Source organism: Protopterus annectens, chromosome 4.part1 (assembly GCF_019279795.1).
Source record: "Protopterus annectens isolate FY-2018-M chromosome 4.part1, PAN1.0, whole genome shotgun sequence".
Lineage (NCBI taxonomy): Eukaryota > Metazoa > Chordata > Ceratodontiformes > Protopteridae > Protopterus > Protopterus annectens.
Genome location: NC_056734.1, coordinates 102,479,976 through 102,506,157, shown reverse-complemented (window position 1 = coordinate 102,506,157; position 26,182 = coordinate 102,479,976). Strand labels below are relative to the sequence as shown.

The following is a 26,182-nucleotide window of genomic DNA, read 5'->3' as shown; positions in this document are numbered from 1 at the left end:
TTTTTTACTTCTGCAGAGATTGTGCATATTTACTGATACTGGTAGATTGTAGAAGTTTGAGTAGACTTTTATGATGTAAATGTTCTGAATTGTGCAGTTTTGCCATCATTGGTTCATGCATTTTGTTTCAATGCTTACTGGAAAAATGTTCAAAACAATAAATTTAAAATGCACTCTAACAAATGTGCTGTGTTATTCAATGAATATAATTTAATGCAGTCAGGAAGGTGTATCAAAGAGCACATATATGTTTCGTGTGCAAGGGGCCTATGATTTGAAAACAGCTCAAAGTTAATCTTTATCTGCCACTGGCCAGATGCATTTTCTTTGAATGTGGGTTTCAATGAATATGAGTTTCAAGGATAGAGATGTTTTAATGCTAAGTCTATTTTCATTGTGCGACTGTATTGCTTTGTTTCCCAAATGTCTATTAGTGTTTGTGCTGTAAAATGTAAAATAAAAGTTTTAAATAAAATCAAATAATCATAGTAGAGTAATGCATTATGCACATTACAGTGTTTATGGTAAATGGGGTGAAATAGCAAAGTAATGGGACATTGGAATGGCTGAAGGGAGACTCTGGGGCCATATTTTGGTTGTCTTTTCTTCACTTTGCATTTGAAACTTGGTATCCCACAATTCCATTGAGTGAGTGGGGTTATATAATTATGTATGCAAATTTTATGTTAACCAGCAGATGGATTTGTACCTATTTTTCATGGACCTTAGTCCAGATTTTTTTATGTTTCCAGGTTGAGAGGTGTGATAATATTCATTTTGGTATGTAACTGTCCGAACACTTTTCACAGCTGGAATGACCATAACACTACCTCATTAAAACAATCAAGGGCCTTTATCATAAAAACTACAGATATCTCAAGGCCTTGCCTCCCTTCTCAGTATCTACAATTGCCCTCTTGGATAGGGGAAATATGTAAGTACGCCACATATACTTTTGCAGCCAAATATAAGGGTTAATAATTACCATGGGATGCAGGGCTAGGCTACTTGGGATCCTCATAGATCAGTAGTGTAATAAGTACCAATGAACCTCATAAAGGGATGCCACATTTGATAAATACATTTATTAATTTCAGCATGTTGACATTTTTTATATGCAACGTATATATGCCACCAAAGCATTTATAATCATGCTGTATGAATCATTAATACCATACCCGATCAAAATTCTTACTCTAATATTCTAACAATGTAATATATGCATGTGCTTTCTTAAAATATGTCTTTTTGCTAGTAAGGGTATCCCATTGACTTGAAGAATGTGCAACAAATATTCTGTATGGTATACAGACATGCGTGTGCATGTGTGTGCATATGAGTGAGTATTTGTGTGTGTGTGTGTGTGTGTGTGTGTGTGTGTGTGTGTGTGTGTGTGTGTGTGTGTGTGTGTGTGTGTATGTGTGTGTATGTGTGTGTGTACTTTAGGTGCCAGCAGAAAATTTTAAATATTTCTCTATATAGAAATTGTTACGGGAAATTTATCTTTTTATTGAATCCCCAAAAAGCATCAGTTTCTGATGAAGTCCTGTATGTAGAAGGACAAAAGCATTTAATAATTGTTCTGTGTTAAAGTGTGCAGTGGTTGATACTCCAGTGGTCATTTTTCAAATTTCCAAGCGTTTTGTTGAGAGGTTGGTGTTTTAGCTCCAGTATTTTTACTTTTTACCTTTGTTTTAATTTTTTCAGTCTCTGCAGAACCTTGCCTAATGACTCCCCTACCTGCATCCAATTGGCCCATTTGCTCTGGGGGAGTGGGGGAATAGGACCCTGGCATTTCTGACCAATGTGTGAGCCCTAGATCCTATTTGTTCCTACCTAGAAATTTCAAATGCCTCTCTGTTCCCTGGCAAGAGTCAGGTGGTAGAGAATGGGCTAGCTTGCTGGTCTTGCACAGTGGCTTATCCTCCCCCTCTGGCTCACCCCCTCCCCTTTTAACTTTTCTGAACTCCACTATTGCTGTCTTCTGTAGGGAAGCAAGTCTCCTCATGTCAGGTTACCCTTGTCTTACAGTGGTGATGCAGCAGCATGGGCTTGTCTTACATCCACTGGGTGTAAGACATAACGTTCCTGCTAGGCATCACTTATTGCCTTCCTTCTCATAGTAAATTGGCTTGTCTCACCTTCTCTACTTGCAAACCAGGTCTATGGCTCTTTAAGAAGAAATAAGGCATCCACTTCAGATGAGTAGTTACAGCTTAACTTAGTTATCCTTAAATTATACACTGTTAAAGATTATAGTGATCTTTCTATTTTGGAGGCAGTGAGTCCCTCATCATCTAATTAAGTATATTATTTCATATAAGTTTCTTTATCCGTAAAAAAAATAATAATAAAATAACAAAGCATTCATTTTCCAGAATAACACAAGGCATTAAACAGAAGAAGAGAAAAAAAAATCGAGGTATACTCAAATAATACATTTAAATTTTATGCAAAATTCTCTAAAATGCTGTTGAAGTAAGCAGAAACATACAAGACAAAAGTCACATTTATCATAGAACATTAAATTTCAGTGTGTAATATTTTTACTCTTTAGTATAGGTTATGTGTCCATAAAAAGTAAATATTTGTATGTAGACATCATTTGCTTTCCTTATTTGTTCTTATGTGGAAATCCCATACAATCATTGAGAAAATAACTCTCAAAACCCAGAACCAGCATTTCTGGTCCATCTCTGCAAGATGAACTCTAACTGTACTTACTTTTGGGACTCTTCTGTCCTTGCAATTTCCACATTACTCACTCTAGCTGGTCTCTCTAGTCACCATTATCGGCATCAGCATCTACCTCCATTGTTCCATTTTTGCATACAGGATCAAGGTATCACATTAACAGTGATCACCACCTTCACAATTACGTCTTTAAGTAATCAATATTCTTACTGTACTACCAAGCCCAGGCATTCTTCCATAAAGGCACTCCATCAGCAAAAGTAACAGAACTAGTACAGCTAAATATATATTTACATTGTGTATGCAAATCCCTGACAAAGACAGGAGATATGTTACTTGGAAGTTATGTTACAATTAACAGACATACTTTGAAATCAAGTTTAGTTTTTCATTTTGTTTCATCACAGTGCACACTCTCCTTCCCCTCATATCGTAAGGGATTAGCACGTAGTTTCAGTGATTATTGTCAAGGAACGGGTTTTCCATGCCACCAGTACTAGTGAATGTATATATTTTTATACCCCTTTATCATTTTTCTATTAGGATAAATATATGTAATATACAGGGTTACAAGTGGGTCTCTGATTGTAACCATGTCATTATGTTTTCAAGACATGAATGTCAAGAAATTTAACCCAGTAATTACTCTTTGTAGTATATGGCGTTTTATCTACTTATGTAGCACCTTTTCCTGTAAAAGCACTTGGAGGTGAGTAACAGTTGTTACACACCTTTGAAGCCATTGTTATGGTCAGGTCTTGCTCTATTGTAGCACATATCAGATTTATATTTTGTTACACACCTTTGAAACCATTGTTATGGTCGAGTCTTGCTCTACAGTAGCATTTAACAGGTTTATCTTTTGTTACACACCTTTGAAACCATTGTTATGGTCTTGGCTTGTTCTATAGTAGTATGTAACAGGTTTATCTTTTGTTACACTCCTGTGAAACCACTGTTATGGTTGGGTCTTTTTCTACAGTACCAAGTTACAGGTTTATCTTTTGAAGCATAATCATGGAGCTCTAGCCATGACACCCTTATTATACTACTTTTGCCACTAGCTTGGTTCCTGCTGTTTTGGACAGTAATTGTAATTTGTTCATGCAGACAATACCCTCACCTTGTGATAAAAACTGTACTTTAAAACAGTTCTGCTTTTTGCATATTTGTAACTTGCAGCATATGTTATCCTTTCTGTTTCCTTTACTATTAAAATAAGTGCATTATTTTTCAAGATTCACACTGGAGAAAAATAACAGAACAAAATGTTGCTTCTATAAAACATAACTTAAACTGTAACGATATAACATTGGGCTGAAACTCATGATGTTGAACTGAGTTTAGAAATATAAATAATTTTACAGATTAGGAAAAAAATGTGATAAGAATAATGTCCAAAAGTCTTATGATACTTGATGAAAAGGTGAGTTTGACATACTGCTCATTGTGATTTATGCAGAAGTTTAGATGAACTAAGTGACAGGGCAGTTACTACTGTTACAGGATACTCTCCCTTTGGCATTGATGGAAGCATCTGGCAGGCCATCTATGATAATATCTGTTGGCATATGAATGACTATATAACAAATACTTGTTCTACAAAGAGTGGCACAATGTGATGACACATCAAAGAGGATGGTAAACAAGGGTAGGAAAACAAATGTCACCTATTCAGCAAACAGGATGGCAATTCCTGGTTCTTTGTCATCTGTAATATGCCGAAGGTCTTCACATATATCTTGACTCAGGAACTGCATAGTTCATACCAGTTATTAATAAAATGCTAAGCAGGGTGATATGTTTGCTAATGTTCTAACACCACTAAGACAAGCTTCAGGAATATTTACAAGTCTAAGGTCTTATGTTTACTGTTAAGTCTCCGTTTCCCATTCAAGCTATAGTCTAAAATATATGTGCATTTTTACACCCGCATAATACCTCAGTCCTTTGTGACACTGTATTCATTTGTATAATGACAACATAGGTAACAAGAAGAGAAGGAAATCCACAGACAGCCCCAAATCCGAGTAAACTGTCATCAAGCAAACATCTTATGTAATAAAGAAAAGCAGGCAATAAATGCAGAAAAGTAATAAAATATTTTGTCAAATTAGTTGCCTATAGTGCTAAAGTAGTTTTTTACATCTTGAAAGATTAGTTTTAAAGGAGGAATTACACAGTAATGTTTGAACATAATGTTGTTTAGATACTACAGATGAAAATAGATCAGTCTCTACAGAAACTGCAGAAGCGTGACAATTTCCATTTGCTTGGAATACTGAAACAGAAAGTGTTCATTAAGCTAATTGTATTTCAGGCTTTCACTAGGCAGACAGTTCTGTACCTTATTACATGCCATATTATTTTAACACTTAGCAAAATACACATTTGAAAGAGCATCTTGCCTGAAAATGAATTTAAAATATATGGAATATTTTATTTTACAAAACGACCTAAAGATGTGCCATCGGAGAGTCATGCTTGTATACAGAGAAAAACACTAAGAATAACAACAATAATAAAAATCCTAGGTACTCTTGACATGAGAAATGCTATTTGTGTAACTCTTGGGAGTTTTGCACAACCACTAAATAAAATGGTGTTTTGCTTTATATATTCTTTGACAGTATAATTTGTTTAAAGTTCATAAACTTCTGTTTTCATTTTGTTAGTCCTCTATTCTGGCAATACTTACCAATATATAGAAATAGTGTCCTCTTAAAAATATGCACTCTCTTGCATAGTATTTACTTTATGAAAATAGAATCACAGCTGTCTCAAAAGTCTTGGGTGACTGCAGCTCTTTTGATGCTAAGAGTTTATACATTCAGGACTGAGGAACTGGTTTGAAACACTGCAGAGGGATTTGGTATATACTGGGACTTCACCAATGGGTCCTTCAAAACATAAAACAGCAAACAATAAATTGTAATTCATCCAGTATTAACAGAATGTGCTGCATATACAATCTTTATAGGCAACTACATAGAATGTTTCAAACAAAACATGGACAGTAAACATAACTCATGTTTTAAATAAATCATACGTATTATTAGAACTTTTCTACAAAATCTGCATTCAGTTTTACTTTTCTTCAATGAAATGCTTTCTAGAAAGTCATGAAATATTGGAATTATTCCAGCAATAGATATAGCTCAGTTGGGATTTTGCATTAGCAGTACTGAATACTGACCCCCTACTACACCACTTTCTTTCTAGGTGTTTCTTTCTATCTAACTTTCTGTCTCGGAGATAAAAAAATATATGCTGCCTTCTTCCCAATTTTATTTTCCATTCACCCTGCACGCTGCAACATTTCTATTTTTATGAATCACAGATGTGTTTTGGTGCAGAAGCTGTTACAAGATTGGTTGCTGCCCAAATTTTGATCCGTTTTATTATCAACAATCAGTAAGTAAGTCCTTTAATGTATTTTTTTAAGAATGGCAACTGGTTGATACTTTATGCTTTCTTAAACTTGTTGTTCTACTTGGAAATGACTTCTTTATACAAAAAAGACCTTCTGATTACAGTTTAACTAAGTTTTTGGCCTTTCAGTCATCTGTCATGTCCCTCTCTTAATGCTCTTTTCCAGTTTAACCCCAGGCAGTTGTTATTACCAGAGTAAGATGTCTACCATGAAGCAGTCTTAGTGGGACTTGCTACAATGGCCAAATAGAAGATTGGGGTGCTCTTGTACAGTGTAGCATCTTACCATTCCTTCCTCCAAGGTGCGTGAACTGACTACTGACCCTTATGCCAATCTCCCTTTGCTTAGTTCCTCTAGCACCTGGACCAATATGTGAATCTCATTTAGCAACAGTAAAGTTAGGGCTTTATATCTCTGTGCCAGATAGCTGACTTACATTTGATGCTATTTTTAGTCTGTCAGTTAGTGCAAGGTTTAAGGCAAAGAGTTGTTGATGTGCTGCTTTCTGTAGTTCAAGGTTATTACTTATTTACTTGCTTCTGCTTACCAGTATAGCTCAACAAGGCAGGACCCTTTTAAAGTGGAGGTCCAGGGGGGAAAAGCGCCAAAACATAAGAAAAGCATGTTGAAATACTAAAACAATTGAAGTAATCATTAGTGTAAGTATTTCAAACCAATTCAATTGGCAAATAACATCAGTGTGGAAAGACATATCTGAGGTCATTACTATTCTGGTAAAAAGTATTAAAAGAGTTAACCATATGCAATGGCGATTCATTCAAATTAAAACAATAGTAGACAGCAGAGAAGTTAAAGTTCTTCGGTTGAACATGAACTAGTCATCTCTGGCGTAATGATACACTGAAGTAATCTGTGTTTTTTAGTTATAAAGTAATGGAGGCCCTTCAGCCTCCATTTGCCTGCTGTGTGACTGAGAGACAGTTATTTAACCAGAAAGTGCTCCAGGGCTGAGTATAAATGGTCTTTGTGGGTCAGTGCTCTACCCCCTGTTAACAAATACAAACCCAAATACAAATTTGAATAATGGCCACAAGATAAGACATTCTGTTGGTCACATTTTTATTTTTTACTAACAGGTATATTAAGTAAGTCTTTCATCTTTTCACTATTTCTTTCAAACGTCGGTTTTAGAAGATACTTCATACAGGTTATACCACACTCTTTGACGCAGTCCATACAGATGAAATGAGTAGTGGAGAGAAGAGATGAGCCTCTGAAAAATCCAGAGCTCCCTTGTTTAATCTGCTAAAGATTCCCAGACTATAATATAGTTGTTTGTTTGATTCCTGCAGTGGGAATTTTTCTTTTTTTCTTTTTTTTGCTGTAGTTTGCTGCTGCTCCTTCTTGATGAGCAGAGGAGCACATTTCATCATTCCTCTTAAAGACAATCTGTTAGACTTTTGTTCTTAGGGATGGGACTTGTTGCTATCTATAAGGCACATTAATGTGCTTTTGCTCAGATTTGAGCAATGTGAAACATCCACAAGATCCCAAGTTCCATTTTCTGATCAGCTAGAGACTTCTGAACTGCAAAGTTTTTTGAGTTTGGGACTTCCTATACTAGGAGTCCTTTATTTACTGGAGTTTAATGGCGTTACTTCTTACAAAAAAATCTTAGGTATGTTTTTAAAGACCAAAATCCCACAGTAAAATAAAAAACAAATGAGATAAAGTGAAGAACCACAAACCAGTGACCACCAAAATTATTTTATTACTCCTGACGTCTCGGCTGCAAACTTTCAAGGAAGATAAAAACATGAGGAATCTCCCACGTATATATATATTGTAACTCATTAATCAATAAAACAATTAATACAACAATTAAAGCATATTAAAACCATTTAAAGCAGCAGAGTTACATTTCAGAGCAAAATTTTCCAATTAAAGTCTGAATTCATGCCTTCGGGGCTTAGAGTGTCAAACTTAAGAATGTAAAGAGCTTCTTTATGAAGTAACTTATTTTTCATACAAGAATCCAAGGGAACCTTATCAATTCTTTTTAAAACTGTGCCCTGAAAACCTGTTGCAGAACTTTGATGTTCATTCTGAAAATGCACCGCTACTGAACTAGATTCTTTAACATTAATTATGTCTCTAATATGTTCCAACAATCTTACTTTGAAAGCTCTCTTTGTTTGTCCAATATAAAACTTGCCACAAGGGCACTTCAAGGCATAAATAATGCCTTCTATACTACATTTAAAACTACCTTTAACATTAAATTTCCTTCCATTAATATATTCACAACTATTTGTAACATATTTACAAGCGTTACACTTTCCACACACCTGAGTACCTACATAGGGAATAATGAAATCTAAATTGACTGGGGGCATGATGAATTTACCTTTAACTAGCATAGTTTTCAAATTTCTCCCCACCCTGTAAGACACTTTAAGTTGCTTGGGGAGCCATGAATACATTTCTTTTTTAGATTGCAAATAATTCCAGTAATATTTTACTAAATTAATCACAATATCACTAAAACAACTATACACAGTTGTAAAATATATATCCGTTTCAGAATTTACTAAATGATATTCATGTTTATATGACTTAACTAAATTCCCACTCCACTTACTATTGGCTTTAGACACTGCCTTAGAGATGGTTTGTTTACTATATCCTCTACTCTGAAACATATTACTAGTTTTAATAATGTCCTCCTTTAATTCAGATTCAATATTACATAATCTATGTATCCGTATTAGCTCACCATAAGGTAAAGCATCTATTGTGTGTGGTGGATGATGGCTCATAGATTTTAAATAATAAATATTCCCCTCAAATTTTCTGTGTACTCGAGTATGTAATCTGACAGGACTAGAAGTATCCAAATCCACATCTAAAAAAGAAACCATTTTACCCTTCTGTATCCCGTCAAATTTAATCTCAAATCTATTTATCTGTAGGCTGTCAATAAAATTATGCACTTCATCCTCTCCCCATAATAAAATGAGGTCATCAATGAATCGAGCATAATGTTTGACAAATTTATTATAAAACATAGCTTTATATAAATATATTTATACTCAAATAAACCCATGCTTAAATTCACATAAGAGGGGGAAAATGCTGCCCCCATAGCTGTACCTCATTGTTGTTGAAATATTTCACCATTAAATTCAAAAAAATTATTGGATAAAGAAAAATATAACAATTCCAAAATAAATTCAGTAGCGGGGCATTCTCCCAGAAAAATTCTAACAACCTCCATACCAAATGCATATGAAATATTGGTATAGAGGCTGCTAACATCCAATGTAATCCAATACATGTTTTCATTCAATGACACCTTTTTAACCCTATCCAAAAAATCAAACACATCCTTTACATAAGCGGGTAATGACAAAACTTTAGGCAACCGTAAATGATGCAACAAACAACCCATATTATATAAAAATGCCGTTTCCCTGAAACAATTGGGCGTCCAGGGAGATGTTCTAAAGTTTTATGTATTTAAAGTAAACAGTAGAGATACATGCCTGAGCTACATTAAATTTGTTTTTAGCATCCTCCCTGGAAATATACCCTAATCTAACACCCTTGTCAACTAATTCCAAATGCTGTTGTTGAGCCAAAAAATACATGGAAATATACACTTTTTTATATACAGCAACATCACTTAAATGTGTGTAATACATCTCTAAATAACTCGATATATCCATAATGACCAACTTGTTGCCTTTGTCAGCAGGTTTAAAGATCAAGTTATGATTTCCACTTAGATTTTTTAATGCAGCCCATTCTGCCTTAGTAAGATTATATTCAATATTATTCCATCTTTAAAAAATCTATCAATTTCCAATGCAACAGAAAAATTCAGCATTTGATAAAATGATATAATGATTTCATAATTTATAACTGGTGTAAATTTATAATTAGAATTTATCTTACTAGTGTCAAACATATAATATGCATTCACTAATTCATCCGAAACACATGAATAAAAACTTTCATTTCCTGACACAGAATCAATTTCCTCATTCATTTCTTCATCCATTAAAAATGTATTTTTGTTGTGAAAAAAAACATTTTAGTTGCAGCTTTCATATAAATTTATAAATATCACATTTGATATCATGTAAACATGGAACAACAGTAGGTATAAACATCAGTCCAGACTGTAAAACTGCTGTTTCAACATTACTCAAAGAATATCCAGACAAATTGACAATGTAAGAAGAACAATTACCACTTTCCTTTCTTAGAGTACTGGTACTGCTGGGGGCATTGGTTGTAGTAATTACACTGTTGTCCAGTGGTATTAGACTGTCCTTCATGTTGGTGCTTTTTCGAATTGAACCCCCTGGGCCATAGTTATTAGAGTTCCGAAAAGTCCGTTGCATATCCTTAGAGTTCTGAGGTCTAGGTAATGATGGAAAATCTGTTTTATTGTTTACCGGTACATTTTCTTCTTCCCCAGATAGCGCAGAATCATTCGTTGACACTGCCGATGAAAAGGAGTGTTGTTCAGACTGTCCACTTCCTCGTTCAAAAGACACATGATGAAATGCTCTCCTATGATTGGTTCTGGATAAGAAGGACTTACCGTTGTCATAATCACGGGTGTCTCGTACCAGTTTTTTCTTTTTTCTAGCCATGATTTCTTCTTCATGACTTATTAATTTAATGTTGATATTACCTAATACTTTTTCCAAAAATTCTGGATCAGTTTGGGTGATTAGTTTGTTACAAGCGGAATTTATTTCTTTGCATAGCTCACCCTGTTTTACCCTATCACATTCCACTAATATTGAGATCCATTCTAAAGTACATTTATGAGCTGCAAGCACCCACCTTTTGTGAAAATTAAGGTCTAACTCATCCTGGAGATTGAAAGGGGTAGAGGGGTCTTTAAATGCTCTCAATCCCCATGGTGTAATATCCAGTTTCAGATATTTCAAAAGATTCTGGATATTCAAAAAAACAGATTTTTTTTTAAACAGTAATTTTTTTCAAAGAGTCACAAAGTACCTTGATTTCTGAACTCATGGAAGCAACACATCTTCTCCCAACTGCAGAAAAAGGGGCAAATAAATGGTCATTCTGTTTCATCTCCCATCTCTGCAAACAGTAGAAGGTTCAGTTGAATTGCTGCCTGATCCAATAAAAGCCTCTAAACATGAAGAACCAGCCTCTCCAGAGGTTGGATGTAAAGGAAATTATTCCCCATTCTCTGCTGCGAATCAAGCAGACCATCACAAAATAATCTCGGTAAATCCAAATTGGGGTCACTGGCCATAAGAACCATGAACCAAAATACCACAATAAAATAAAAAAACAAATGAGATAAAGTGAAGAACCACAAACCAGTGACCACCAAAATTATTTTATTACTCCTGACGTCTCGGCTGCAAGCCTTCAAGGAAGATAAAAACATGAGGAATCTTCCATATATATATTGTAACTCATTAATCAATAAAACAATTAATACAACAATTAAAGCATATTAAAATTAATTAAAAAAATTCATCATTCCCCCAGTCAATTTAGATTTTATTATTCCCTATGTAGGTATTCAGGTGTGTGTGAATGAAAGGGAGGATAGAGGAATGGTGGGGATGCAGGGAGTAGAGTTGGCGAAGGTGGCTGAGTTTAAATACTTGAGATCAACAGTTCAGAATAATGGTGTGTGTAGAAGAGAGGTGAAGAAGAGAGTACAGGCAGGGTGGAGTGGGTAGAGAAGAGTTTCAGGAGTGATTTGTGACAGATGAGTACTAGTAAGAGTGAAAGGGAAGGTCTACAAAAGGGTAGTGAGACCAACTATGTTATATGGGTTGGAGACAGTGGCACTGACAAAAAGGCAGGAGTCAGAGCTGGACGTGGCAGAGTTAAAGATGTTAAGATGTGCACTGTGTGTGACGAGGATAGACAGGATTAGGAATAAGTATATTAGAAGGTCAGCCCAGGTTGGACAGTTTGGAGACAAAGCCAGAGAGGCGAGATTGCATTGGTTTGGACATGTGCTGAAGAGGGTTGCTGGGTATATTAGGAAAAGGATGCTAAGGATGAAGCTGCCAGGTAAGAGGAAAAGTGGAAGGCCTAAGATAAGGTTTATGGATGTGGTTAGACAGGACATGCAGGTGGTTGGTGTGACAGAGCAAGATGCATAGGACAGGAAGAAATGGAAACAGGTGATCCGCTGTGGTGACCCCTAACCGGGAAAAGCCGAAAGAAGAAGAAAAAGTACTCAGGTGTGTGGAAAGTGTTGTTGTGTCTTTCAGCTTTTCCCGGTTAGGGGTCGCCACAGCGGAACTCCGGTCCGCTAATGATTGTCAGTAGATTTTTACATGCTGGCTTGTCGGGCCTAACGCACAACCTTCAATAAAGGAACGCCCATTCACGCATGTTGCCACACAGAAGACGCTCTAACTGAGAATCGAACAGGCAACGTCTAACTTTGAGACGACAATGCTACCGCAGCACCACCACCACAGTGGAAAGTGTAAAGCTTGTAAATATGTTACAAATAGTTTAGAATATATTAATGGAAGAAAATTTAATGTTAAAGGTAGTTTTAAATGTAGTACAGAAGGCATTATTTATGCCTTGAAGTGCCCTTGTGGCAAGTTTTATATTGGACAAACAAAGAGAGCTTTCAAAGTAAGATTGTTGGAACATATTAAAGACATAATTAATGTTAAAGAATCTAGTTCAGTAGCGGTGCATTTTCAGAATGAACATCAAAGTTCTGCAACAGGTTTGCAGGGCACAGTTTTAGAAAGAATTGATAAGGTTCCCTTGGATTCTTGTATGAAAAACAATTACTTCATAAAGAACATTCTTTACATTCTTAAGTTTGACACTCAAAGCCCCAAAGGCATGAATTCAGAGTTTAATTGTAAAATTTTGCTCTGAAATGTAACTCTGCTGCTTTAAAGGGTTTTAATATGCTTTAATTGTTGTATTAATTTTTTATTGATTACTGAATTACAATATATATACATGGGAGATTCCTCATGTTTTTATCTTCCTTGGAGGCTACAGCCGAGATGTCAGGAGTAATAAAATAATTTTAGTAGTCACTGGTTTGTGGTTCTTCACTTTATGTTTATAAAGGCCAACTGATAAGGTGTTGCTTCCCTTGTGGATTCTTCTGCTCACAACACAGAGTGTTTTTATGACTCATACAGTGATCATATGATGTTTCTATAGTTTTTACAGGACAAACTCCTCGGTAAAGGGTAAGTGCATATATTTACAGGAGATGTGTACCATCTATATGGTATAGCTGTCATGTTTTATTTTAATGTAAGATAAAACCATCAATATTCAATTTGATATACCACAAATCAGATATGAAGATTTACTACAAAGTTTACATAATCTCGCTGGAGGTCCTCATCCCGCCCCCACCTGAAACAAAAAAGACCACAGTGAAAAACTTCTCAAAAGCCGATTTCATACTTCTAAAAACTAGTGTGGTCTCCTTTAAGGCCCCTGAGCCAGTGGTAAACATTACTCAAACCGCTGAATCACTTACAAATGCCTTCTACCAGCACCTACAGGACTGCATGGATCAGGCAATCCCAAACAAAACTAAGACTCTCTGTACCAAAGGCAAGCGCCCAGTCTGGTGGACCCCAGCCATAAACAAGCTCTACAACAAAAGGAGGAAGCTACTACAAGATAGAGCAAAATCCTTGAAAGGTAAGACACCTTTGATCATTATAAGTAAAAACTAAGAGCTCTCATAAAATCATCCAAGGCAAATTTTGAGAGAAAAATCGCCAAGGACTCTAAAGAGAATCATAAGGCCTTCTTTAGCTATGTTAGAAACCTAGGAGGAAACTCCCAGATATGCTCAGAATTAGTTCAAAATGATGTGAAAATTACTGAACCTACATACATTGCTAACCTACTGGCTGACCGGTTCAGTGCAAACTTCTCCCTCCCCCCAAAAGGAGAGATATCTATTCCAGAGGATTGTAGCCCCAAACATCTCCAACGCCCAGGTGAGAACTGCCTCACTAAGGCAAAAACACAGCATCCATGGGACGATGGTGTATGAACTCAACGAGGAAATAAACCCACAGTTAGGACAGCTGTTTAATCTTAGCCTCACCTCAGGATAAACCACTCCAAGGAGGGCGCATGGGCCACTGTGGTCCCACTTCATAGTGCCTCTACAGACCCATTAGCTTGACAAGCCTTATCTGCAAAGCCATGGAGAGGATCATAATGGAACTCATAAATAAAGACATAGGGAACTTGCAGACTTTGGATCCAACCCAGTTTGGCTTTGTCAAAGGCAGATCCTGCCTCTTAAACTTGGTTGACTTTGAGACAGTCACCAAGGCCATTGATGAGGGAAAGGCAGTCCATACAGCCTACAATACCCCACTCAGGTATCATCGAAAAACTCATCAGCTTGAATGTAAACCCATACATCACAAGATGGGTTGCAAACTGGCTAAGTGGCAGAACCCACAGGGTCAGAGTTGCTGGAGCCATGTCAGACTCAAAGCCTGTCACAAGTGGTGTCCCACAGGGCTCAGTCCTGGGTCCACTTTGTTCGGCATCTACTTTTCTGAAGTACAAGCAAACACAGGAGGGTTGACAAAGTTTGCAGATGACTGCAAACTGGGCCATAGCCGAAAACACATCTGACACAGATATCCTCCAGAAGGGCCGCACAGAAACAGATAACTGGTGCCAGAGCCATGGCCTGAAGTTAAACGCCAAAATAGCTACCATATAGGTGGCAATCCACTGAGCACAGAAAAGTCATCAGGGATCTGGGGACCCAAGTTGACAGTAGCCTGACACTCATGTTGCTGAAGTAGTTAGGAAAACCTTCTATATCGCCCACCTGATCATGAAGGGATTCACATCTAGATCAAGGGAGGTCATCCCCCTGTACTCATCACTCATTAGACCTATGATTGAGTACAATGCCCCATTCGGAATGTATCTGACCAGACACCTGCTGCAGCTTGAAAGGCCCCAAAAGTTCCTCACCAAAAGGATAAAGGGTCTCAAAATATGTCTTATGCTGCCCGACTGAAAGAACTCCAGCTCTATTCAGTCTCATACCTCTTGCTCAGAGGTGACCTGTGCCTGACATATAAGGCCATGTTAAACCCAGATTTGATGAATATGCTTCACCTCAAAAATCTAGATCCCTCAGAACCAGGAGACTTAAACCTTGACACGGTTATAAATAGAACGTGCTGGAGGGACAGATTCATCACCCAGAGACTCCTATGCTGTGGAACAAAACATGTGAGGCAGAGCACCTCGCTGGCCTTGTTCAAGAGGAATCTTGACCAATGGATGGGAGATCGCAGATATACCCCAGGGATTACTTCAGTGTCACTGCTTGACAGAGGCACAGAAAAATGATAGGCATAGTTTTTATTCAAACTAAAGGGAAAGTCAAGATAACTATGGGCTAGGCTTATAAATGCCCTTGGGCAGATAGCCTAGTATGAACCTATGAACCTATAAAAAGGGATACTCAGAACTTGATCTCAGATAGGTAATTTAAAGTTAGGTTGCACTGTGCAGCTCTGCAACTAAAACCGAGTAGATCACATTCTCTAACTGTACTTAAAACTCCTACCTTGTTTTTTAATGACAGTGTCTATTGTCTTCTTTACTTACATAAGACTGATTACCTAATCTCAACCTGTAGTTGCAAGAAACACATACACTTGCACACACACACACACACACACACACACACACACACACACACACACACACACACACACACACACACACACGCGCGCGCCCACACACATGCACACGCACAAGCACGTCCTACTGTGGTCATAGAATGCTGATGTGGATAATTTTCCATACAAATCCCAAAGAAGGGTTCAGACTAGGTTCTTTCATCCAAAGCATTCTGTCTCATAAAACATTAGATAATACTGGATGATGTATAATTACTAAAAGCTCGGAGCACTTTACTCCATGATGGTAATAACTTAGTGGTAATATACCAGATAGTGAGAGAATCTGATAGAAACCTAACTAGACTGTATAAGGAAACATTCTCTGTAATATCTCCATTAGTGAAAATGCACATGATGCTAGAAGCAGAGTAAAAAATCAAAGTGCTACACAGAGAAATGCAACATTATCATCGATCAAAGTAAATAAATGATGTTAAGCACCTCTGCATGTGTGATATTAAATAACAGATGGTAGCTGCACCTTATGTCCTCTATGAAACTGATAATATATCTTCAGTGACATACTACCTTACCTTCATGAGGTATGGGATGCTATAAGAAAATTACAACATTTAACAGTTGTTAACAAGGATGGTGTCTGTGTAATGGAATTCAATAAATCATATACTGGGAAGAGATGGGTATATTTTCATTTTTATTCTGTAAATGTACGTTGCATGTCTCCCCTTAAGGTTTACATTATCTGAGTAAGTAATTAAATAAACCAGTTGAAACTGTTCTTGCCTACAAGCACAACCTGACAAGACTTAAATTCAAATATTAAATTAAGTCAAGGGGTACTACTTAATGTGAAATGTTTGAGAAGGTGAATGATCATTGCAGAATCATTATTATTCCTTAGGACATTAAAAATGAACCGTCTCATAAACATGTTTGGATGCAGTCATCAGTAAGCTATAAATAAACTGGGTGGTATGCAGATTTCTATTGTAAGTATCAGCAAAGAAGGATATCTTTTTATTTATGTTAATGATTATTGTCAGCTATAACAACTTCTGGGTAATGCTGAAATCCTGTGTGTAATCACTAACACTGATGACATACACAGTCACTTCTCTGGGCTATATATCATATTCCCTTTCTAGGTCTAAATGTCAGGAGTTTCTCCCACAAATGATTGTTTAAAGCATTTATTCAGCTACTGTTTTATTGGGGGAATGTCAGCTATCTAAATGTAGTCTGGGTGCTGTAGCACAGTAATAATATGAATGCACACACCTTCACAAATTTTTGTCAGAAACAAAAACTGAAATTGATTGTTAAAAATCCTATTCAATGAAACTAATACTAAATTATAGGAAGGTGATGTAATGACTTTTAAAATCCCAAGCAAGGGAACTAATTCTAAATTATAGGAAGATGATGTAATGATTGTTAAAATCCCAAGCAAGGAAATTAATACTAAATTACAGGACGATGATGTAATGATTGTTAAAATCCCAAGCAAGGGAACTAATACTAAATTATAGGAAGGTGATGTAATGACTGTTAAAATCCCAAGCAAGGGAACTAATTCTAAATTATAGGAAGGTGATGTAATGATTGTTAAAATCCCAAGCAAGGGAACTAATACTAAATTATAGGAAGGCGATATAATACTAAAAACCCAAGAAGGGAAGGTGAAATGCTAGAATTAGTCCTAACAGATCTTTTACATGAGTATATATTTTATGTATATGGCTTCTCCACTAAGAACTTGGGTAATACCACAGCTTAGTTCTTTATAAATAGTCAGCTTTGATATAATTTATGCATTGTATCTCAGAAGTATGTAACTTCAATAAGGGTAGTCATTTACTTATGAGTAATATTCTAAGATATAAAATGAAGAAATAGTATGCACCTTTTCTGTGATAAATTAAATGATATTACTAAAATGCTCCTGTAGAATGATACATTCTGGTGGAAAATTAAGATATCAATAACAAAATTACATGGCAGGAAAAGGATAAACTCCATCAGAAAAAAAAATCAAGCATCAATCAAGAAACTAAAGGAAATTTCACTCTGATTTTAAGATTGGAGTGCTCACATGAAGGAAAGCTCTCAGCTATAAGAAGACAGACAATTAAAAATCATTTTATAACTAAACTGGAATGGCAGTGTCAGTCCTTAACATACATGTCTCGCACTTAACATACATGTCTCGCACTTAACATACATGTCTCGCACTTTCAGGGTGTAGACATGCTCGCCGTATCCCTGTGGTTTTAGAAGTTTTCCTTGGCTACTTATTTCTACTCACTCTTCCAATATATGCTAACAAAACTAGCTTACTCAGAACTGCCTCACAGACACAAAGACACACACACACACACACACACACACACACACACACACACACACACACACACACACACACACACACACACACACACACACACACACACACACACACACACACACACACACACACACACACACACACACACACACTTAATTCCATACTGGCCAAGATTCAAGTCTAAAAATGGTCTGCAATGGACCAGCTCACTTTCTTTGCTGACAAATAAGTAAATAAATATAAGCTTAGAAACAAGAATGTGGCATTTTCATGTCTTTGTTTAAAGAAGCAGTCTCAGTTGCTAAGCAAGTAGTGTACTTGCCTTTATTGTAAAAGACTGCAGGTTCTATTCCCACATCATGTAGTTAAATTATTTTTTCCAGTATTGACACTACAGTGAAGCATAAAGTGGGTGTTGCACTCTTGAGTGTGCCATCCTTTAACTGAGATGTTAAGCTGAGGTCCCATCTGCCTGAATTGGTGGTAGCTCAGGTGGATGTAAAAGATCCCATGGCTGTTATAGAAAATAGTACAATAATTTCCCTGGTGTCCTGGCCAAATGTACCCTAGTTAGCATGAACACCACCTTGGGTCTCCCCTGAAAAGAAGCCATTGGCTTAGTGGGACTAACCTGGTCAACAAAATGTAAATTTTATTTCCTGGATTAGCTCTGGCTGCTGCGTGTCCCTGGCTACGGCGTCCTATTCCATTCTCTCCACCCCATACCTCTCAAGTGTACCTCATTAAGAGGAACGTACCTCATTTGGGGTCTTAAAACGTTCATGTTCCTCAAAGTTCCTCAGAGTTCCACATTGAAAGAGTCAGTCACACATTCAGTGTTAGGAATTTCTTTCAGTGAAATCCATGGTAAACAGAAATTAATCATATTAATTCATGAAAGGATCGTCTTTATAAGTAAAACCAGCATATTTTAACCTTCCTATGACCTTCCTAGCGGAGGTTGTTAGTAAGCCATTAGTATAAGTTCCACATTCTGCCCATTTGTTCCACATTATGAAGGCGAGTGTTCCTCATTTTGGAGATGGAAGGTTGAGAGCTATGCTTCACCCTGCTTGCCCTGAACTAGGGAATGAGAATCTGCCCTGCCTGAAGGCCAAGAACTAAACCCTATGCTAAGACTATTGGGCTCTACCTGAACTAAAGAATAGAGCCAATCCTCTCCCTAAGCCTCTATCCCACAAGGAACCAAGAAACTCTCCACCCTGCTTGCCCTGAACTAGGGAATGAGAATCTGCCCTGCCTGAAGGCCAAGAACTAAACCCTATGCTAAGACTAATGGGCTCTACCTGAGCTAAAGAATAGAGCCAATCCTCTCCCTAAGCCTCTATCCCACAAGGAAACAAGAAAGTATGTGTTATAACTATTGTAGTTAATACTATACTTGAATTATATAATGCCATGTAACTGAGGACTGCTCCCCTAGCCAGGTCAGTCAGCAAACTCACTCTACTCTAATCCTTTCTCCTAAACCACACTACCCATGTGTAATCTATGTCACTATCTCCTGTTACCCTCCACTACTCCTAGACCTGACAACACTCTTGGAAAGCTAATTGTTTTTTCTATCCTTTTCTACTAGATGGTATCCTTCTCTTAGTATTTGCCTTGTAAATCTATCTCACTGTTCTGGCATATAATTTATTATACACATTGCTTATTTCTTTTCTTTGTTATCCCAGTCCTGCTCACTCCTCTATTTTCACAACTACTCACTCTCCTCCATTCATATCTTCATCTTACCTCATCAGTCAGCACTTCACTGATTGCTCCTGGGGTCCTCTTCCTTCACTGGCCCTTCCCTCTTCTATTTCCCACTCTCCGGCTCTAATAAACCCACTACCTCTCTCTATCCTGACTCTGCAACCTGTGTTCCCTCTTCTCTACTTCTACCCACCTTTCTTCTATCGACCCTCCTTTCTGAATAATACCTAGAAACAACACCTGACTCAAAATAGATTATATCTCTTTCCTGCCTACTCTACCTGATTCTGTGAAGCTTTTGCTTCCGATCAGTACCTGCCTATATCTATCTTTCCCCACCCCTTTCTACCCCTAACTTCCATATCAATCCCTTAATACTTCTAACTTCCTTCCCAACCATATAAATATAGCCTACTCCTTCTGACGCCATCTTTATTTCCTGAATTAGCTCTGGCTGCTGCGTGTCCCTGGCTACGGCGTCCTATTCCATTGTAAGTAATGCATTACTGTACTTATGTGTTTATATCACTGCATATTAACTAAAACTTATGGAATTAGAAATGTTTACTTTAAAAGAATTCATAACTTGGCTTTATAAAGTGTGCCGGTCAAATTATCTCTGTTAACGGCTATTCAGTGTATGCGTGCTGCACGTGGAACTAGATACACGCTGTTTTTAGCGTTCTGGTGATTCCGACTGTTAGTAGGGGATTTCTAACTTTTTATTGTTTGCGCTGTTTTTTTTAATCTGATAATGCCAAAGTAATCAAGGTACCTACATCTAGACTGAATACACCAGTAGCAAGTCTTTTTATTGTTTGCGATGTTTTTAAACTGATAACGCCAAAGTTATCAAGCGTACCTTGTATCCAAACTGAATACACCAGTAGCAAGTCCGTAAATACTGCATATAGATACTGTAGCAGTAAACTAAGACAACACTTAATAAGGTTAGCTTATTTTCCTTCATTCTCATCTGTTGTTAGCGGATGACGGCGCATTTTAGCCTCTAAAAGCTACTAATCAAACAGCGCTGTAGAGGATTAGCGTGTTGGAACATCCGAACTGTAATTAAAGGTTGCCTGCTCACCTAGACTGTAAAAACCTGCTGTTAGTGGATTCCAGCACAAAAATGCTACTAACTAGAATTACTGTAGAGGACTAGAGTTATTCCGGTCATCTGGACTGTATTCAGTGGATGCATGCTCACCCTAGACCGTAAAAGCTACTAATAGCATAGACATTGCCACTATACATTAGCGATACTGCTAACAAGGCTGTTTATACAGGGAACCTGCATATTTTTACACTTTAATAGTCACTTATTATATGAGAGTAATAAGCTGTGTGGTAATAAGGTGGCCTATGTACACTTAAATGCTTTGTGATTCTACAACTGTGGTTAAGTGTTATATATATTCATTGCCTCTTAGTCTATGAATAGGAACTATACTGTTTCAGTAGCGTTAAAGGAGGTTTTTTTTCTGCTTTTATGTTGCCGCTAAACCATGCTGAGATTCCTAACTAGCCCCTAGATATTAGTGTATACTTAGAAATGTATTTGTATGTCAAGCCCTACACAACCATTCCTATGCTTCTATGAATCTAATATGTGTTTGAATTGATTATATTCTATTTTTTTTACAGTACTGAATTTTGTAAATGCATTTAACTATACTCAAATATGGAAATAAGTTTACTTAACAGCCACATCATTACCATTCAGACTGTTTGTTGGTATTGCCACTTAATCTGATATTTTTATTGTGTAACTGCTTATTGGCCTGCTACTAACACTCTGTTTACCTACCAGTTGTCTTGTCTCTCCCAGCTCTCCACCCTGCTTGCCCTGAACTAGGGAATGCGAATCTGCCCTGCCTGAAGGCCAAGAACTAAACCCTATGCTAAGACTATTGGGCTCTACCTGAACTAAAGAATAGAGCCAATCCTCTCCCTAAGCCTCTATCCCACAAGGAACCAAGAAAGTATGTGTTATAACTATTGTAGTTAATACTATACTTGCATTATATAATGCCATGTAACTGAGGACTGCTCCCTAGCCAGGTCAGTAGGCAAACTCACTCTACTCTAATCCTTTCTCCTAAACCACACTACCCATGTGTAATCTATGTCACTATTTCCTGTTACCCTCCACTACTCCTAGACCTGACAACACTCTTGGAAAGCTAATTGTTTTTTCTATCCTTTTCTACTAGATGGTATCCTTCTCCTAGTATTTGCCTTGTAAATCTATCTCACTGTTCTGACATATAATTTATTATACACATTGCTTATTTCTTTTCTTTGTTATCCCAGTCCTGCTCACTCCTCTATTTTCACAACTACTCACTCTCCTCCATTCATATCTTCACCTTACCTCATCAGTCAGCACTTCACTGATTGTTCCTGGGGTCCTCTTCCTTCACTGGCTCTATCCCACTCTGTTCGCCCTGCAGGCTCACTCCGCTCCCCTACCCTGCCCCCAATTCTCACCGCCCCCAGTGCTCCTACATTTATTCACCCAAACCACACCCCTTTCAATAACCACGAATCATAGCATCCCACCCCTTAAAGTGCCAGAACCACCACACCCAATACTCACCTTGTAATCCAACTAACTTATCCTATCATTACTCTACACACAACCCTGCCACAATGTCATTCATATCTACCTCTCCACAATGGAAGATCCTACTTCTATCTTTCTTCATGCCTATTCTTATTATATTTTACCTACTTACATTTTATGAACATCTCCGCCACATAAACCTTTGTTACCCAACAAAGCAAACCTCCTCAACACCATTGGCTTATACTCAAAGCCATTCAATCACACCCAGCACAATAGCCTACCTACCATCAAAATATCACAGACTGACTCACATCAGATACTATAGGCCAAAAGCTAAAAAATCTCTGTTCCTAACATGTAAACCTCTTCAACTTACACTTAGAAATCAACTCCAATCTTTAATAGATGGAGATATCCATCCCAATCCAGGCCCAAATTCTATCCAGTCTAGAGAGACCCATAACACAACCCCCGCTACTACACAACTCCTTACCAGACCTCCCAATTCACTACTGATAGCCCATCTTAACATCAGGAGCATAAATAATAAGGTTGCCCAAATACATGCTCTCATGGATGTGCATTAATTTGACATCCTGTGCCTCACTGAAACTTGGCTCAAACCATCTATACAAGACAACTAATTTATTCCACCAGGGTATAGCATCTTAAGACAAGACCAAAAAGCTAAAAAGGAAGGTGGAGTAGCCAAACTATATAAATCCGGATTACAGGTGACCTCCATTGACTCTAAACCCCCTCTAACTAGTAATGAAGAAATACTTATCTCCAAAATTCAACCACAAAACCAGCCTCACATAATGCTACCACACCACTGAATCAAACACATAAACACACAAAGACATACTCAGAGGCTCTGAGTAAAAATTTACCTAAACAGCAGAGGCCTCCAAAGCAGACACCCAAACAACTGCTACCTCAAGACACCCCATAAGCAACATATAAACCACAAAATCAGTGTGCAAAGCAGTCACAGCCCCTAAGGCCAAATACAACACCAAACATACTTGTCATAGGTGACTCCATAGTCAGACACACTGACGTCCCACTCACCAGGCTGAACAAGGAGAGGGTCACAGTAAGCTGCCTATCGGGCATTAGAATCCACCACATAACACAAGTACTCGGGTCACTCCACGGCAAGTACAAATATGACACAGTCATTGTCCATGCTGGTGTGAACGACCTGAGACGTACCTCCCTGGACTACATGAAAAGAGACATAGAGGAGCTCTCTGATTATGTAGCCCAGGCAGGTATGACCCTGACCCTGAGCAGTATCCTTCCTTCACCAAGAATGATGCCACAATATAGAGACAAGATGATCAGCTTTAACAATTGGCTTAATGTCTGGTGTCATTCAAAGGGGATCCAGTGTCTGTCTGCCTGGGTTGACATGCTTGACAAGCCACTTTCGCAAGGGACGGCTTGCACCTGTCACCCTGGAATTCGGATATTGGCTAAGGCTCTTGCCACCCCATAGTGCCTTTTTAGGCAAGGCTCAAATTCTAAACCTACCACCCTAGAAAACAAAAATGGGAAGAAACTGAGGGTAATGCTGCTCAATGCCAGAAGTCTAAATCTCAAAATGCACACACTCGAGGCCCTTCTCAGTATGGAGAACATCGATGTCTGTGCTGTAACTGAAACCTGGTTCAAGGCTCCTGAGAGCACCCCGGCACTATTAGGTTTTACCTCATATCATGCTCCGCCCCAAAACCCGGACCACACCACAAAAGGAGGGGATGTATCCATATTCATAAAGGATACCCACACCTCCAGGTTGGTGGCAATGCGAAACCATCCAGGTGCAACTAACCATAGGCAAAACTGCTCTACAAATTGTAGCATGCTACAGGCCACCCTCTCAAACTCAGGAACCCCACACAGCCTTCCTGAAGACACTGGAGGGTATAAATGTATCTCCAAACACCATCATATTGGGTGACTTCAACTACCCGAATATAGACTGGGAACATGACTCAAGCCCTAACTTTCTAGCCCAACGGTTCCTGGAGTTCATAATTCAAATGCCATGGAACAGCTAGTCACTGTTCTCATGAGAGGAGAAAATATACTAGATCTCATTATCACAAACATGGGGACAAAATGCTCCACACCGGGAGTATAGCCCTCATTGGTGAGATCTGATCATAAACTAATCTCACTGGAAATCCACATCCCGCCCCCACCCCAAACAAAAAAGACCACAGTGAAGAACTTCTCTAAAGCAAACTTCACACTACTCAAGACTGGTGTGGTATCCTTCAAGGCCCCTGAGCCAGTGGAAACCACAACCCAAGCTGCGGAAGCCCTTACAAATGCCTTCTATGAACACCTCCAGGACTGCATGGATCAGGCAATCCCAAATAAAACCAAGACTCTTTCCACAAAGGGCACCAGTCTGGTGGACCCCAACCATTAACAAACTTTACAATAAGAGGAGAAACATGATAGAACAAAATCCATAAAAGGGAAGTCACCCTGATCATTATTAGTAAAAAATACGAGCACTCATAAAATCAACTAAGGCCAATTTTGAGAGAAAAATTGCCATGGATTCAAAGGACAATCATAAGGCCTTTTTCAGCTATGTTAGGAACCTGGGTGGAAACTCCCAGATATGCTCAGAATTAGTCCAAAATGATACAAAAATCCCTGAACCCACAGACATTGCCAACATACTGGCAGACAGGTTCAGTGCAAACTTCACCCCCCCCCCCTAAAGGAGAGATAACTATCACAGCGAGTGTAGCCTCCCAGACATCTCAAGTGCGCAGGTGAAAGCTGCTCTCTAAAGCTAAAAACACAGCATCAATGGGACCGGATGGTGTCCCCGACTGTGTGCTACACGAGCTAAATGAGGAATTAAACCCGCACATAAGGCAGCTGTTTAATCTCAGCCTTACCACAGGATACGTGCCCAAGGAGCGGCAACTGTGGTCCCACTCCACAAAGGCGGTGCCTCGGACCCTTGTAATTACCATAAGCTTAACAAGTCTAGTCTGCAAAGCTATGGAGAGGATCATAATGGAGCTCATAAACAAAGATATAGGGACTTGCAGACATTGGACCCGACCCAGTTCAAGGGCAGATCATGCCTTTTGAACTTGGTCGACTTCTTCAAAACAGTCACCAAGGCCATTGATGAGGGAAAGGCAGTCCATACAGCTTTCCTTGACCTTGCAAGACACAATACCCCACTCGGTATTGTAGAAAAACTTACCAGCTTAAATGTAAACCCATATGTCACAAGATGGGTTGCAAACTGGCTTAAGGACAGAACCCACAGGGTTAGAGTTGCTGGCGCTATGTCAGACTCCAAGCCGGTCACAAGTGGTGTCCCACAGGGCACGGTTATTGTTCGGCATCTACTTCTCAGAAGTACAGGCCAACATGGGAGGACTTTGGCTGACAAAGTTTGCAGACGACTGCAATAGTGGAAAGTGCATTGGACATGGATATCCTTCAGAAGGGACTCATGGAAACAGATAGCTGGTGCCAGAGCCATGGCCTGAAGTTAAACGCCAAAAAATGTATAGTTATACCCTTTGGGAAAAACAAGGTAACCCCAAGCTACCATATAGGTGGCAATCCACTAAGCACAGAAGAGGTTATCAGGGACCTGGGGACCCAGGTTGACAGTGGCCTTTCTTTTGACACTCACATTGCTAAAGTGGTTAGAAAGACCTTCTACATTGCCCACCTGATCATGAAGGGATTCACAT

The 26,182-nt window shown here is 38.3% G+C and overlaps 1 protein-coding gene across 1 annotated transcript in view; it reads right to left on the bottom strand.

The window, feature by feature from the left end:
- Positions 1-2,436: 2,436 nt before the first annotated feature.
- The window catches only part of MAP6D1 (MAP6 domain containing 1), a 486,720-nt gene continuing 462,974 nt past the window's right edge, over positions 2,437-26,182 (bottom strand). Inside the window, exon 3 of the mRNA XM_044070007.1 lies at positions 2,437-5,594. Coding sequence (XP_043925942.1) covers positions 5,517-5,594 — 78 coding nt within the window. The 3' untranslated portion in view covers positions 2,437-5,516. The remainder of the gene's footprint in view (positions 5,595-26,182) is intronic.